A 14,888-nucleotide genomic window follows, 5' to 3' on the forward strand; every position below is an offset into this window, starting at 1 on the left:
TTGAAATGAATTTTCATCAGGTTCATCATATCTGTTTAATAACCTAAATTAAACCGAGATATTTGAACAAAAAAATAGTGGTTTAAACGTAGTTTTTAAATAAAAATATTAAATATAATACTGAAATAATAGTGAAAAATAATTAGCTATGTAAAATATGCTTGACTTGCTGTATTCATGTTTACAGTTACCTCAAAAATCCCTTAAAAGTTTCAATCATATTAGCATAAGTTTCAAAACAATTGGCTTTGTAATTTTTCTTAAATATTTTATTTATGTGTTCCATTTTGCTTTAAAGTAGACTTAAATATTTTATAAATCTTTATAAACATAGATATGGAATCGTGCCTACTGTCCCTGTTCTATTGTTTTGTTTTTCTTATAAGTATCTACCTCATGTATTCAAAACTATATCTATTCTTATACCTGTATCTTGTAAGCGATTGACAAATCAAATCAAATGTAAAAAAAATGTAATTTATAATAATGCACAAAAGGCCTAACCTTGCATCAGGAGTCCCATTGTGATGTATCTACCATTAAGTCAGTAACAAAAAACTCATTTACATCTATACTATAGAGCTAAAGTACAAATAAGAAAGCACGTGGAGACAACTGTAATATCTATATGAAAAGAGTTAATATTGGGAATTTCATCTTCCCATTGTTCATTCAAAAAATGCAATAATGGAAATGCTTTTTTTTGGCTTGCTACAAGCATTCCTCTTGCAAGAAGTCTATTAGAAACCTTGTTAGCTTGGTAGTATAATCAAAATGGCAGAAGTGGATTCCACTGATGGCATATACATGAAAGAATCAGAATCAACCACCTTTTTGGAAATAGAGGGTATTTTGTAAGACTTCTCTGTAACTGGATTTTCAAAAATGTTTAAAATTTCTGTAAAATGATGAAATGCTTTAGTTTTAGTTTTACTGTACAGTATGTCATGGCTCGGTATTTTTATAGAAAGTTATGTACAAAAACAAATACAAATTTACACTTTTGATAAAAGGTGTAGGACAATGTGAGAGATGAATGAATTAACAAATGAAACATGGACCAGTATATTTAGTTAGTTTTCCATTGAATATTTCTTAGTTTTAGTTGTGATTTATGCAATATGTAGAAATTGAGAAGCTGATGCTAAGTTTTCTCATATATTCTCCATAGATAAATCTTAAAAGAGTCTATAGATCTCAAAGAATCAGGTAAAATACCTTTATGGCCTCATGTTTAAAACATAATGATATACCACTGATTGACGTAAGTTAATTTCCATTAATGTGAGTCGGGGGTCTGATTTAGTTAATTTATTTTTAATAAAACTTAAGACATGTTAATTTTATACACAGCATTTATATCTGAAAATACCTTTTTTAACATTAGCTCAAAATGACTGAAGCAAAAATACTGATTTAAATGAAATGACTTACAAAATATGCATTTAAACAAATTCAAAGTTTTTATTTAGGATTTGTTTTCATTAATGTTATTGGAAATACTTTAAAATTACAGAACTAGCAGCACCTGATAAATCTGATATGATCTTGAAAAAGCTAAGTAGAATGGGACCCACTGAGTGCTTCAGTAGAAGATAACCAAGATCCATGTCTTTGTAGGCTAGTTTGGGAAGAAGGCAATTGCAAATTGTTTCTGAAAGAAATACCTCGGAAGGGACAATGTCAACCATTTCTGTATCACTGCCAAGAAAAAGTATAGTTTCACTAGGAATCAGTTTAACTTTAAGACCTAACTTTAAAAAAAATACCTGTTTTGAAATACTGTGACTAATAATATACACTAGGTATATATTCATTAGTTTTTAAGAAACAGAAAAATCTAAGCTGGAAGGTTTCAAAAAGGAGAAAATTTCTAATATTGCAAATTTCCCCTCATTAATGGGATGAATCTGTAAAGCATTAGGCATTAGCTTAAAAAGCAAAAAAGTGATTGTGAAGGGCTGCAAGGAATTTTCAAAGCCTTCAACATCCCAGAGAGCAACTGCAAACTCCATTGTGCAAATATGCTTCCATAGCGTTTTAAAATAATGCACATCAAAATAAGTAACCTTAATACTCTGTCCTAATATCATTAGATTTGGCGAGAAAACTGATTACTGAAATTGTTCGCATGTGTAACAACTGTAAAACAAATTCAGTTTTTGGAAAGAGATTGAAAGTACTTTTTAACAATTGTGTGGCTATACTAGGAATGTTCTATGCAATACTGATCCTCTCTTTTACCAAATTGTATTGTACAGTAGGGACTGTTGGGTATATGGATACACCAACCAGGTTTGGGTTGAATAAATATGTAAACCTAGGATTAAGTGTCTATGTAGCTTTAAACAAGAAACTGCAATGTCATTGTGGGTGCGGTTGCAGGCAGCAATATAGGTAGGAAGGGAAACGTAATAGACCCGGCTTCTGGATGCACCTGGTTCTGTTCCTGGTCTGCTGCCTGCTGTTTTGGAACGTCTATCTGCTTACTCTGGATGGCTACTGTGCCAGATACCATTTCAACTGAACACAAGGACTGTTTGCCTGGTGAGCTGAGGATTCAGCGTTGTCTTTGAGATAAAGGTATCGGGAGGAGAAGATTTACAAGCAGATAAAGACATTGTATTTACTGTTAATGGACTTGATAACTGGATGGATATACTGGATAATGATATATGGACTGAATGACACTTCTTAATCTCTGTGTGCATTAAATAACTATTTTATAACTACAAACAGTGTTTTTGTCTCCAGTGTGTGTATACTCTTGGGCCCAGCCTCTCTCTCATTTGCCTGCCTGGCTTGACTGCTGCTGCATACTCTGCTTGGGGGTTTATCCCCAAACACTAACATTGGTTATGGGCCCAGCAGTGTGCACAGTCTAACTAACCAGGATATAGCAGTGAGAGCTGGTGGGAGTTGCACATTACTGTAAATACAAACTGTTTGTTAAATAGTTATTTTTCACAAGAGCAATGGCACAAGTAAATTTGCCACATCTGTCCATGATAGCCAGACTAGATGGAACAAACTATGTTTCATGGTCAATGAAATGTAGTTTACTTCTACGAAGAGAAGGTTTGTGGGACATAATAACAAACCCACCAGATGTATCTAACTTAAATCCTAACGATGAAGAGGATTATAAACTGATACAGGACTATGAACGAAAGAATGAACAGGCTTTGTGCATCATAGGTCTCACCCTGTCTGACCAGCAACTCATTCATATCCGTGGAGTGGAAAATGCTGCAGACTGCTGGGAGAATCTCAAAAGGATTTATGTTCGAGACAGTGTAGGAGCTCATATCAATCTTACACGGAAGCTGTTTAGAACACATCTTGAGATAAATGGAGACATGTTAACTCATTTAAACTGTATGAAAAGCATTTTTCAAGAATTACAAGAAAAAGAGCTTATATTTAATGAGTTGCAACAAGTATACATCATATTGTCTTCTTTGGATAGAAGCTATGATGATCTTGTGACTGCATTAGAGGTATTGCCAAAAGACAGTTTATCAGTAACTGAGATTACCGGCAGGCTATTAGAAGAAGCCAGAAGAAGGTTTGAACGTGACCAGCTGAGAGAAGATAAGCCTAATAAAGAAGAGAAATTATCTTCAAGGCTGGAAAGAAACCAGCTGTGTAAAGAAAAGTACCCGGAAGAAGAGAAGTTATCTTCGAAGGCATACACAATTAAAAAGTGTTTTAATTGTGGAGGCAGAGGACATTTGGCAAGATTCTGCAGAAAAGAAAAAAGCCAGAATGTAAAGAAGCCAAAGAAATCCTTTGAACTGGCCATGTTTGGCAATTGTGATATGAAGAATGATTTATGGGTGGTGGACAGTGGTGCATCCCACTGCATCACGAGAGATAAGACAAAGTTTATAAAAATGTCTACAAGTTCTCAACGTATATCACTCGCCAATGGCTGGTACCTCAAGGCCAAGGGTGAAGGTATTGCTTATTGTCCATGTTTAAACCAGAATATAAAAATGTTATATGTACCACAGTTAAAGATGAACTTACTTTCTGTAAGAGTATTAGATAAACTAGGATATGTAGTTACATTTAATAATAATAAGTGCATACTGGAAAAAGACAACAAAAAGGTAACTGCAGCTTTAAATGGAGCATTATATGTCTTACATGATAGTAAGAAAGGGGAGGCACAAACTGTATTTAACAATATCAAGCCTCATGATGAATGTATCCATTTATTGCATAGACGTTTGGGGCATGTGAATTTTAAAATGCTAAAACGTACAGTAGAGTTATCTGAAGGAATAAGGTTAAAACCCTGTGATAAGTATTTGCGTTGTAATGTCTGTTGTGAAGATAAGAGTAAAATAATGCCTGCAAATAGGCTAAATGGTTTCAAAACTACAGAACCTTTAGAAGTAGTATTTGCAGACATTATAGGTCCAAAGAAACCCAGTATGGGGGGTGCTCGATATATACTGAGCATTATGGACCATTACTCTAGATATGGGTTTTGCTACCTAACGAAAAGCAAAACTGAAACATATCAACATTTCTTCAACTGGTTAAGGTTTGCTGAAAGAAAAACCAAACGGCAAATTATAACCCTGGTGACAGATAATGGCATGGAATTTGTTAATAGCAAATTCCAGAGTAGATTAAAGGCAGCTGGAATAGCTCATAAGACATCTGCACCATACAGACCACAGCACAATGCATATATTGAAAGGCGAGGCCAAACATTGCAGGCAATGACCTGTACTATGTTAACTGATTCTGGGTTACCTGATTCTTTGTGGGGGGAGGCCACAATGTGTGCTAATCATTTATTAAATAATGTTGTTAACTCAACCACTGGTGGAATACCATTCACCATGTGGCATGGCAGGAAGCCTGATCTGAGTTACCTGCACACATTTGGTGCACCAGCATGGGTGCATATCCCTACACAACTCAGGCGTAAAGGGCAACATAGAGCTAAACAATTTTTCTTCGTTGGTTACCAAGCTAACCATAGGGCATATAGATTTTGGGAGAAAGGCACATCTAAGGTGTTATGTAGTGCCAATGCCCAATTTCTAGAGCACGAAGGATGGGATAAGTTAGAGCAGGATAACAATAACGAGGTGATTATTGAATCATACAGAAATCCCATTAAGTATCCCTGTAACTTTAAAAATAATGTAAAGGAAGAAGTACAGGAAGAAGTACAGCCCCTAGAGGAAGAAATAGCTGAAGATGAGGAACAGGTAGTAACTCAACCAAGCCCAGTAATACCCAGAAGGACTACACGTATTTCTAGACAGCCTGATAGATACCAGGCTAATACAGTGTGCCAGGAAAATAGAATCCCAAATACTGTGGATGAGATAGAAAAGTATCCTTCTAAAGAGAAAGAAAATTCGTATGCAGCAATTAATAAAGAATTGAAGTCTCTGAAGGATATGAAAGTGTATGAAAACGTGAGATTACCTAGTAATGAAAAACCCATTGGCTGCAAATGGATTTTTAAAATAAAAACTGATAAGGATGGAAACACAATCCATAAGGCAAGGTTAGTAGCCCAAGGTTTTAGACAAAGTGCAAAAGACTATGATGAAGTATTTGCACCTAGTCTGAAAGCAGCAACTTTAAGGGCAGCATTAGTGTGGGCAGCAAGCAAGCAATATATAGTTAACCATTTAGATGTGGAAACTGCTTACTTGCACGCTCCACTAAGACATACTGTGTATATGAAAAGGCCTAATGGATTTAAAGGAGACAATAATAATGATAATGATTGTTGGTTATTAAAGAAGAGCCTTTATGGTCTTAAACAATCGGGCTACGAATGGAACCAGTATATTGTGAAGGAACTGACCAATATAGGGTTTAAAGCTGGTTTAGCCGACCCATGTCTATTTAAGAGAGAAAAGAATGGGAAGATATCATTATTATTGTTGTTTACTGATGATATTGCTCTGTTAACTAAGACTAATGATGAAGCAAATGAAATAATAACATCATTAGCCAAGAAAATAAAAATCAAGCAATTAGGGGAGATAAAGAGATATCTAGGTTTGAATATACTGAGAACACAGAAAGGTTTTAGGATATCTCAGGAAGATAAGATATCTAAATTGCTAATAGATTATAAGATGGAACTTTGTAAGCCTGCAAAGACTCCAATGAGTCAGGATATTTGCAAAATGGATACACAAAGTCCCAAATGTGATAAGGCATTGTATCAATCTTTGATTGGTAGCTTATCATATATTAGCAATTGGTCAAGGCCAGATATTGCTTTTAGTATTAATCAGCTGGCACGACACAATAATGATCCGCTTCAATGTCACTGGATAGCATTGAGAAGAATCTTAAGGTATCTTAAAGGTACATTACACTATGCACTGTATTTAGAACCAAAAGGTGATCTCATATTGAGTGCTTATGCAGATGCTAGTTTTGCAGCAGAAAGAGATACTAGAAAGTCGACTTCAGGAACAGCCATAATGCTGGGTAAGACGTTAATTGGCTGGAAGTCAATAAGGCAACAGCATATAAGTTTGTCTACTATGGAGGCAGAATTCTCCTGTTTATCATTATTGTGTACTGAGTTGATTATGTACAAACAAATGTTGAAGGATATGGGTATAACTGTACATTACCCCATAGTTGTACATGAAGATAATCAGGCAGCAATTCAAATGGCCACTAATATTGCAGTTAAAACGAGAAGTAAACATACAGATTTGAGGTATCTTAATGTAAGACAATCTGTACAGAGTAAATTGATACAGCTGGAGTACTGCATGTCGGAGGACAATGTAGCTGATCATTTTACTAAAGCCCAAGGTGCTATTAAGCATCTAGAGAGTTGTGAAAAATATGGGTTTAGAATGTAAAGGCATTACATATTTATGTCACCCAAAAGGGGAGAATGTTGGGTATATGGATACACCAACCAGGTTTGGGTTGAATAAATATGTAAACCTAGGATTAAGTGTCTATGTAGCTTTAAACAAGAAACTGCAATGTCATTGTGGGTGCGGTTGCAGGCAGCAATATAGGTAGGAAGGGAAACGTAATAGACGCGGCTTCTGGATGCACCTGGTTCTGTTCCTGGTCTGCTGCCTGCTGTTTTGGAACGTCTATCTGCTTACTCTGGATGGCTACTGTGCCAGATACCATTTCAATTGAACACAAGGACTGTTTGCCTGGTGAGCTGAGGATTCAGCGTTGTCTTTGAGATAAAGGTATCGGGAGGAGAAGATTTACAAGCAGATAAAGACATTGTATTTACTGTTAATGGACTTGATAACTGGATGGATATACTGGATAATGATATATGGACTGAATGACACTTCTTAATCTCTGTGTGCATTAAATAACTATTTTATAACTACAAACAGTGTTTTTGTCTCCAGTGTGTGTATACTCTTGGGCCCAGCCTCTCTCTCATTTGCCTGCCTGGCTTGACTGCTGCTGCATACTCTGCTTGGGGGTTTATCCCCAAACACTAACAGGGACCATTGTGAAAGAATTCTATAAACTTAGGTTATAGTGGCAAACTTCAGTTGGAATGATAACAGAATTGTGTAAAACTCATTTCTATGATGTATTCTTTGCCAAAGTTGCTGGGTCATCTAATGCAGCAAAAACATAAACACACCCACATTGTTGTCCATTGGTAACAACTGGTAGCATGTAATAGCACACTACTAATTAACTTGTAGTTCAGAATTCCGGCTCATCATTGCAAGTGAAGCTTGCAGTGTTTGGATTTTTTACGTTAGAATAATTAAGTGGGCATATGATAGTTATACAGTTATAAACAATTTTTTCTCCTGTAATTTTAGAAACTGAGGTTATTCAATGGTGGGATGTTCATAATTGTCAAGAAGAAATAATGTTCACATAGCATATATTTAATCTGTGGAATTGGTTTCATAAAGATGTGATGTCATCCATCTGTTTATGCTTCAAAAGTGATTGGAAATGCTTATGGAGAAATATATGAATTGATAAATTATTGTGGTGGAAGTGAGAACCACAGCTGTTTATTCCTTTGCATAAAATAGTTTTATATATATTTATTTTTCCTCTCATGTCATGCATTTATTTTGCTTACTATTTCTTTCTTTTTGTTGCTTTCAGAAAGGAGATATAAAAGCACATCTATATGGAGATAAGGCTATCAGTGCATGTATACAGTATTAGAAATAGTAGGCCTTTCATTACTAGATTCTAGAATAGAAAGAGTGCTGATTTATACTTACAGAGTCCTCTCATAACTCATTATTTGATGTGTGGCATTTTGCTTAGAAGCACAGTCCCTCTTTGGGTCTTTGTTGTGAAGGTACACTAATTCTGTTTTCTATGTGCAGGTTGACACAGAAAGAAACAATGGTTCTAGTTGAATCATCTGCATAGCCTAACTATTGAATGGGATGGTTTACAAATGTAAACTTGTAATTATTTGTCATTGATTATTTTTCCTTTTTTATGAGAGATAATTTTTAGCCCATAGGATATAGATTTAAATAGCCTGAATCATGTGCCTGATTCAGTTTGTCTTCAAAATATTTTGTTGATAGTAGTAAAATATTTTGTGGATAGTGTTAATTTCTGCAGGAGGTGAATTTAATTGTCTAGTTTGAGTACCTTAGACTAAACGTTGCCTCAAATTAAGGACAGTCTGGTTTTATAGATTTTTCTAGCTTAACTATCTGATACTGTTATTCTCCAGTACGTCGACTGGAGAATCCACACATGAGTTGACACATGCCTTTCTGCCCAGAGACCGAGTCCTTAATCTTTTACCATGCCCCTCTGTAAACTGTCACTTTCCCAGTTCACGATTCAGTCTGGCCCGATAAGGACGTGGCAAAAAAAATCTTTGGGTAGAAACGCTGGATTCTTCAACTGACATCTTGTGTTGGCAAGTTTAAATTTGTAGCGCTGCAGCGACTCGGGTTAGTTTGGCTAGCTGAAGCAGCCATTTTATTGGCTATTAGAGATAGGAACCTTGCAGCAGAAGAGGGAGTAAGTTCCTGCGCGAGGATCACCCCGCCTCTCGCTGAGGCATCACAGCCACCTTACAGCTGACTGTACAGCTTGTTAGTTATAGCCTCTGGCTTTTAATGGCTCCAGGAAAAATTAACTATCTGATACTGTCATTTTCTTTACAACTTACAGTATATGGTGATGACTTTGACTTGCTCTACCTCTGTAACTTAGTTCTCTTCCCTCCTTCCCATTGCATTTTCCTGTTTGGTATATCCTTGAATATCTTACTGCTGCTTGAAACTCAAATGATTTTAGAATGAAATGTACTAATTACGTGGAAGGAAAATTAATCTGAATTTTGTAATTCGCCCTCCAATAAAAAGATTTTTTTCTGTCTCCATTATTATGTATATTTAAAATACAAGGATTTTTCTATTTTACAAGGAAATACAAGGAAATTTCTTTTTATTTGAAATAACTTAGAATATTTTTTCTTCTAGCAAATGCAATTAAGTATAAATTTCAAAGTCATTGCATTATTGCCCAAAAATCTCTTTTAAAAGAAAAAACATTGTAAAAGATCACGTTTTAAGAAATATTATTGCTTAAAACTTCAAGTATCCATCTGTTTTAAACCATAAAAATGTGATGATGATAAGAAATATTTCTGATGTCTCTGATAGTTGGTGTGGATGACTACATCTCAGAATCTGATGCGATTATTGTATCTTCAGCCCTGGACTTTGTCTCACAAGATGAAATGTTGACACCTTTGGGAAGATTGGACAAGTACGCTGCAAGCGAGAATATTTTTAATAGGTATGGTATAGAGCCTAAGGATAGAATAAATATTTTATTGAGGAGTGTGTGTGTGTGTGTGTGTGTGTGTGTGTGTAAGAGAGAGTGGAGGAGAATTTAATCTTTATATAGTTTTGAAAATCTATCTTTTTTCTATTTTGTGGATTACATGCCCTTTTATAAGATAAAAGTGAGATTGCAGAACCCTGAGATAATTTAGTAACTGGCAATCTATAAATGTTTAGCTTTTTGAAAAAAAAATTAGGATAGATAAAGTTGTTGCAATGTAGTAATATGTACTTTTTTCATGCTGTAGGCAAATGGTGGCTCGAAGTTTGTTGGATACTTTGAAAGAAGTGAGTGATGATGAGAAAGATTGTATTGCTGTACTGGAAAGAGTCAGCAGGCTAGCAGATGATTCAGGTATGTAAAGTGAACAATTTTTATAGGACAGTATGATAAGAGAAAGGACTTGGAAATTCAGAAAGTAATAAAACTTTAACAAAGGATGGAATTATCTCTAACTGACCAGGAAGCCATGCAGGGAATGGAAGTTTTTCTAAGAGTCTTTCTAGTTAAATGTAGAATAGAAATGCTCATATAAAATCAAATTCAGAATGTTGTTAGCTGTCATGAAAAAAAAAAATGGAGATTAAATTAGAAGGAATCCATATGGGATGTTCATGTATTTGGGAATGAAGTGTTCAGTTCCTGAATTGATTGATTTTCTACAGAAATAATAGCTAATATCTTCTAATAAAAAAGAGCTTTTGAAGAAGAAATCACTGTATGTGATAGAGTTTTATGAAAATATGCTAGTGGTTCATTTTTATTATGACAAAGGTAATGTTTATATATCAGATCCATTGGGTTGCATGTGTGAGAGTGCTATTGTTTCTAGATATTGTGTTATAGTCTCTGCTATGAGTCCTGAGAGAGAGGGAGGGAGGGAGGGAGGGAGAGAGAGAGATTCCACGAGTGTTCCTCAGATTTGTTGATATATTTATTCGTCAAACTGCAATTAGGTTATGAGACAGATGTGGTCCATGATCCTGGGTATTTCAATCTTAATGTATTTATAGAAGACATGTTCAATCTTAGGTATACACATATATAACAATGAACATCTTCAAAGGAATAATATCCACAAGGGAATAAAAAAGGAACTTACTATTCTTCCTGGATAGCCTCATTAGCAGAGGAATCAACAAATTAGAACCCCAAGTCTATTGACAAATATTCCACATTAACCAAGTGCTCCATTATCAAAGTAACAGCCCAACCACCCGCAATAGGAGCTGTGAAGGGGTTTAATTCAGATGAGTACAAATGCACTAAAACACCAGAAAAAAGAAACAGACTGTTTGTACAATATCTTCCAACAAAATAGATGGCCAGGCAAGTTTATCAAAAAATCCCTGACTGCTCACTACAGCAGAACTAACACAAGTTATGAAAAGACTTAACAGTACATACCCCCCCAAAACATATCAGAAACAACAACAGACTATTCCAACCACACAACATCACCATAGCACACAAACTAAAGCCCTGCAAAACATCTTAAGTAAACCAAAAGATTCATTGGCCAAAGGGGAAAAAAGAAACAGAAGTTATCTAACATACAATTTAAGGACTGTACAGACTTACAGAGTACGCCCATGAACACCAACTGGAAGTCAAAAGACACAATGAAAACTTAATTTCACAATACATGGACCTACTTAACCACAGTTTCAACTGGGAAGGGAAGTGTAAATATCCTAGACCTTTAATGGCGAACCTATGATCATGCATGCCAGAAGTGGCACACACAGCCATTTCTCCGGGCATGCCAGCTGTTGCCCACTGCTCTTCCGGGTTCCAGTGTATGCATGCACACTGGCCAGCTGGTCTTTGCATGCATGGGAGCACCGGAAACTGGAAGAGCAGTTCTCCGGAGCGCAAGGCAATAATACTTTTTTAGAATATTCAATAATTGTAAAATAAGACTAATTATAACTCTTTTACTAGCAATGTACTGTAAGTAATAGTAATTCAGATTCAAATGAACATACACATGCAATTTACAAATGATACAATTTCCTTCTTTATGCTTTTATTGATAGAGCCAACAGTAAGAGCTGAGTTAATGGAACAGGTGCCTCATATTGCTATGTTTTGTCAAGAAAACAGGCCGTCAATCCCTTATGCCTTTTCAAAATATTTATTGCCCATTGTGGTCAGGTATCTAGCAGACCAGAATAATCAGGTAAGATTACTTTAAACTTACTGAAATCATATAAATATTTTACCTGTTTGGAATTAAATAATTTGTATGATGTCTTTTGTATCATACCTAGGTTCATATTTTTTGTAGTTTTTTGAAGCGTAAGCATGATAGGTCCTTACCCTACCTTATCTTGCCTTGCCTTATCTGAAAAACTCATAGTTTGAAATCTAGGTAATGGATTGCTTAAAGACAAATCAGGTGAAAAATGATTTAGCCACTGAGTTAATAAAATTTCTCATTGATATATTATCTACAACTCAACAGTTCATTAATTTTCACCATTATTTCATTGTTTCAACCAGAATTTTCAGTTCTTTGTATGCTGTATACATTTTTACAGATTGCTTTCTTCTTTTTAAAAAAGTGAGACCTAGGAGTTTTAGAATTACAATTCCTACTACCCAAGCTACTTTTATTAAGGATACGTTTTCAAAACTCATTGACAAAGTACCAGAATTGCTAAGGTTTTTAAAAGCAAAATAAGTGTGTTAATCAATTGTCATATGTCATAACAATTTGGGAAGCAGATCTTCCCAAAGAGTTAAATATTGCAGTTGTGCCCCTCTAATTATATCACTTGATCCTTTCTGTATCTAGGGCTGCAGAAAGAGAGGACTCAGGCAAAGAAAACATTGAATATTTTATATTTACATTTTATATTTGGGTGTATGTGGACAATGTAAGATTTGTATGGAATATGTACATGCTACTGAATTTCTGCCACCAGATTAAATGAAAAATTTTGGAAAGTTGAACCTGCTTGTAAATTATTCAGAGAACAAAGGAGTATGATCCAGAATTTCATTTTAAAAAGAAAGAGAAAAACATGGATAATACAGGAAAGAGCAAAGTTTTTCTTCTAAAAGAATAGGAAATCTGAGAGGCGAAACACTGGGGACCCATAAGGGGATAAATTTATGTGAGTAGCATAGAGGAAACATGATTTTTTATTCAAAATGTTTTGTGTAGGAGAAAATAAGGAGACAAAAACTCATAACCTACACGTTGCCAGCATAGGACCTCTGCTGTTCCATGCAACCCTTAGCTAGCTAATAATTTGTGTAGCTTGATCTGGAAGATTAATGTTGGCTTTATCTTTACATAGGAGCTAAAATAGCTTTATAAAATTCATTTCTAAATAGGAAACTATTGTGTGAGCCAGTGCTTTTGTAGGTTTCCTTTTTTTGTTGTTCTGAAGTTCAGAATGATTATGGAAGCAACTTTTCAGACTAACAAATGTTGCTAAAATGCATAAACTTTCATGAACCATGACTCACTTCATCAGGTGCATGAAATATAGGATTTAGAAGAATAGGGAAAGGAGAAATCAAGGATGGTTATGCAGTTATATGTGAGACAGATTACAAGTATTATTAATTATATGTTTGAGGTGTAAAAAAACTCTTGCTTTTGTTAAGATCTTCTGGGATGGCCTGAAAATGTTTGATGTGTCGAGTTCAGCAATTTCTCCCTTTTCTGCATTGGTAAAATATTTTTGTTCCAAAACAACTTTGAAACATTTTAGTACAATGTTCTGAGAGATTAAAATACTCTGGTATTAGTGTGCTCTGAGTTTTGAAAGCAAAGTTGTGCCCAGTTTTTTGTGCAGTTTGGCCCATAGAAATTTTGTGAATAAATCTACATATTTGAAACATGAAAATTATTATTTCCAGATAAGAATTCAGAACTGCTTGGATTCCATAGCAGAGTAAAACTGTGTGAAAAGATTATTTGACTATTCATCTCCCATTAATGCTTTGTAATGCTTAACAAATATTTCATCATTGCAGTAATACAAATAAGGCCAATTATTAGAATCTTTGTCACTCAGATGACTCATTTCTCTGAAATATATTGCAGAACCATAAATATAGTACAGATAGCTATAATACAGTTTGACTTACAGCCATTTGTTTAGTGACTGTTTGAAGTGATGACAACGCCAAAAAAAAGACCGATGACCATTTTTCACACTTACAACCATTGCAGCATCCATATCGTCACATAAAAATACTTCAGACACTCGGCAACCTGCATGTATTTATGACAGTTGCAGTGTCCCAGCATCATGAGTTCAACTCTTGCAAACTTTTGATAAGCAAAGTCAATGGGGAAGCCAGATTCACTTAACTAATTTAACAACTACAGTGATTCAACAACTGTGGCAAGAAAGGTTGCAAAATGGGACAAAACTCACTTAACTGTCTTGCTTAGCAATGGAAATTTTGCAGAAATTGAGACAAATGGAATTCTCCTTTTCCTGATTTTTATGTTTTTACATAGGTGAGAAAAACAAGTCAAGCAGCATTACTTGTTCTGTTGGAACAAGAACTTATCGAACGATATGATGTGGAGACCAAAGTATGTCCAGTTCTTGTAGAACTGACTGCTCCAGATAGCAATGATGATGTGAAGACAGAGGCAGTGGCAGTAAGTAAGAAGATGATGTTCCAGGAACTGTTTGACTGATTATCTGAATATATATCACAGCAGTAGAGGTGTTTTCATTGACAGAATAAATATTGTGCTTTTTAGCTGTTTTACACAATACAGCCATACAACACTTTTGATTCAGGGGCAAAAAGCTGGCTTGGACCAAAACTGCTCTATCGTCTCAGAAAAAGACACATTTTGTTTCAATATTTGTTGTTTAGATTTATACTATGCTTCATCAAAATCGAAAAGACTGTCAGTGGATCTAGCATTTCAGTAATAAAGTAAAATATCCATGGTAAAAAAAAATAGAAAAGCAATCCAAGTTAGATTATCATATAGGAATCAGTCAGTCTCATGGTGTCAGCTTATTTTCCCAAAGTCCGTAGAGAAGTAGGGGCAGGTCAAATGT

General features: G+C 35.1%; 1 protein-coding gene across 5 annotated transcripts in view; it reads left to right on the forward strand.

Annotated features, from left to right (window-relative positions):
- The window catches only part of PPP4R1 (protein phosphatase 4 regulatory subunit 1), a 41,368-nt gene that overhangs the window by 6,059 nt on the left and 20,421 nt on the right, over positions 1-14,888 (forward strand). For 4 of the 5 annotated variants that reach the window (XM_026699394.2, XM_026699395.2, XM_087931058.1 and 1 more), the window contains 4 exons: positions 9,657-9,792; positions 10,088-10,194; positions 11,880-12,022; positions 14,327-14,473. In XM_026699394.2, the coding sequence (XP_026555179.1) occupies positions 9,657-9,792; positions 10,088-10,194; positions 11,880-12,022; positions 14,327-14,473 (533 nt within the window). The remainder of the gene's footprint in view (positions 1-9,656; positions 9,793-10,087; positions 10,195-11,879; positions 12,023-14,326; positions 14,474-14,888) is intronic. The other variant, XM_026699396.2, reaches the window with a different exon arrangement.

The sequence above is a fragment of the Pseudonaja textilis genome, chromosome 3, assembly GCF_049901715.1.
Source record: "Pseudonaja textilis isolate UNSWEBS1 chromosome 3, rPseTex1.2, whole genome shotgun sequence".
NCBI classification, from domain to species: domain Eukaryota; kingdom Metazoa; phylum Chordata; class Lepidosauria; order Squamata; family Elapidae; genus Pseudonaja; species Pseudonaja textilis.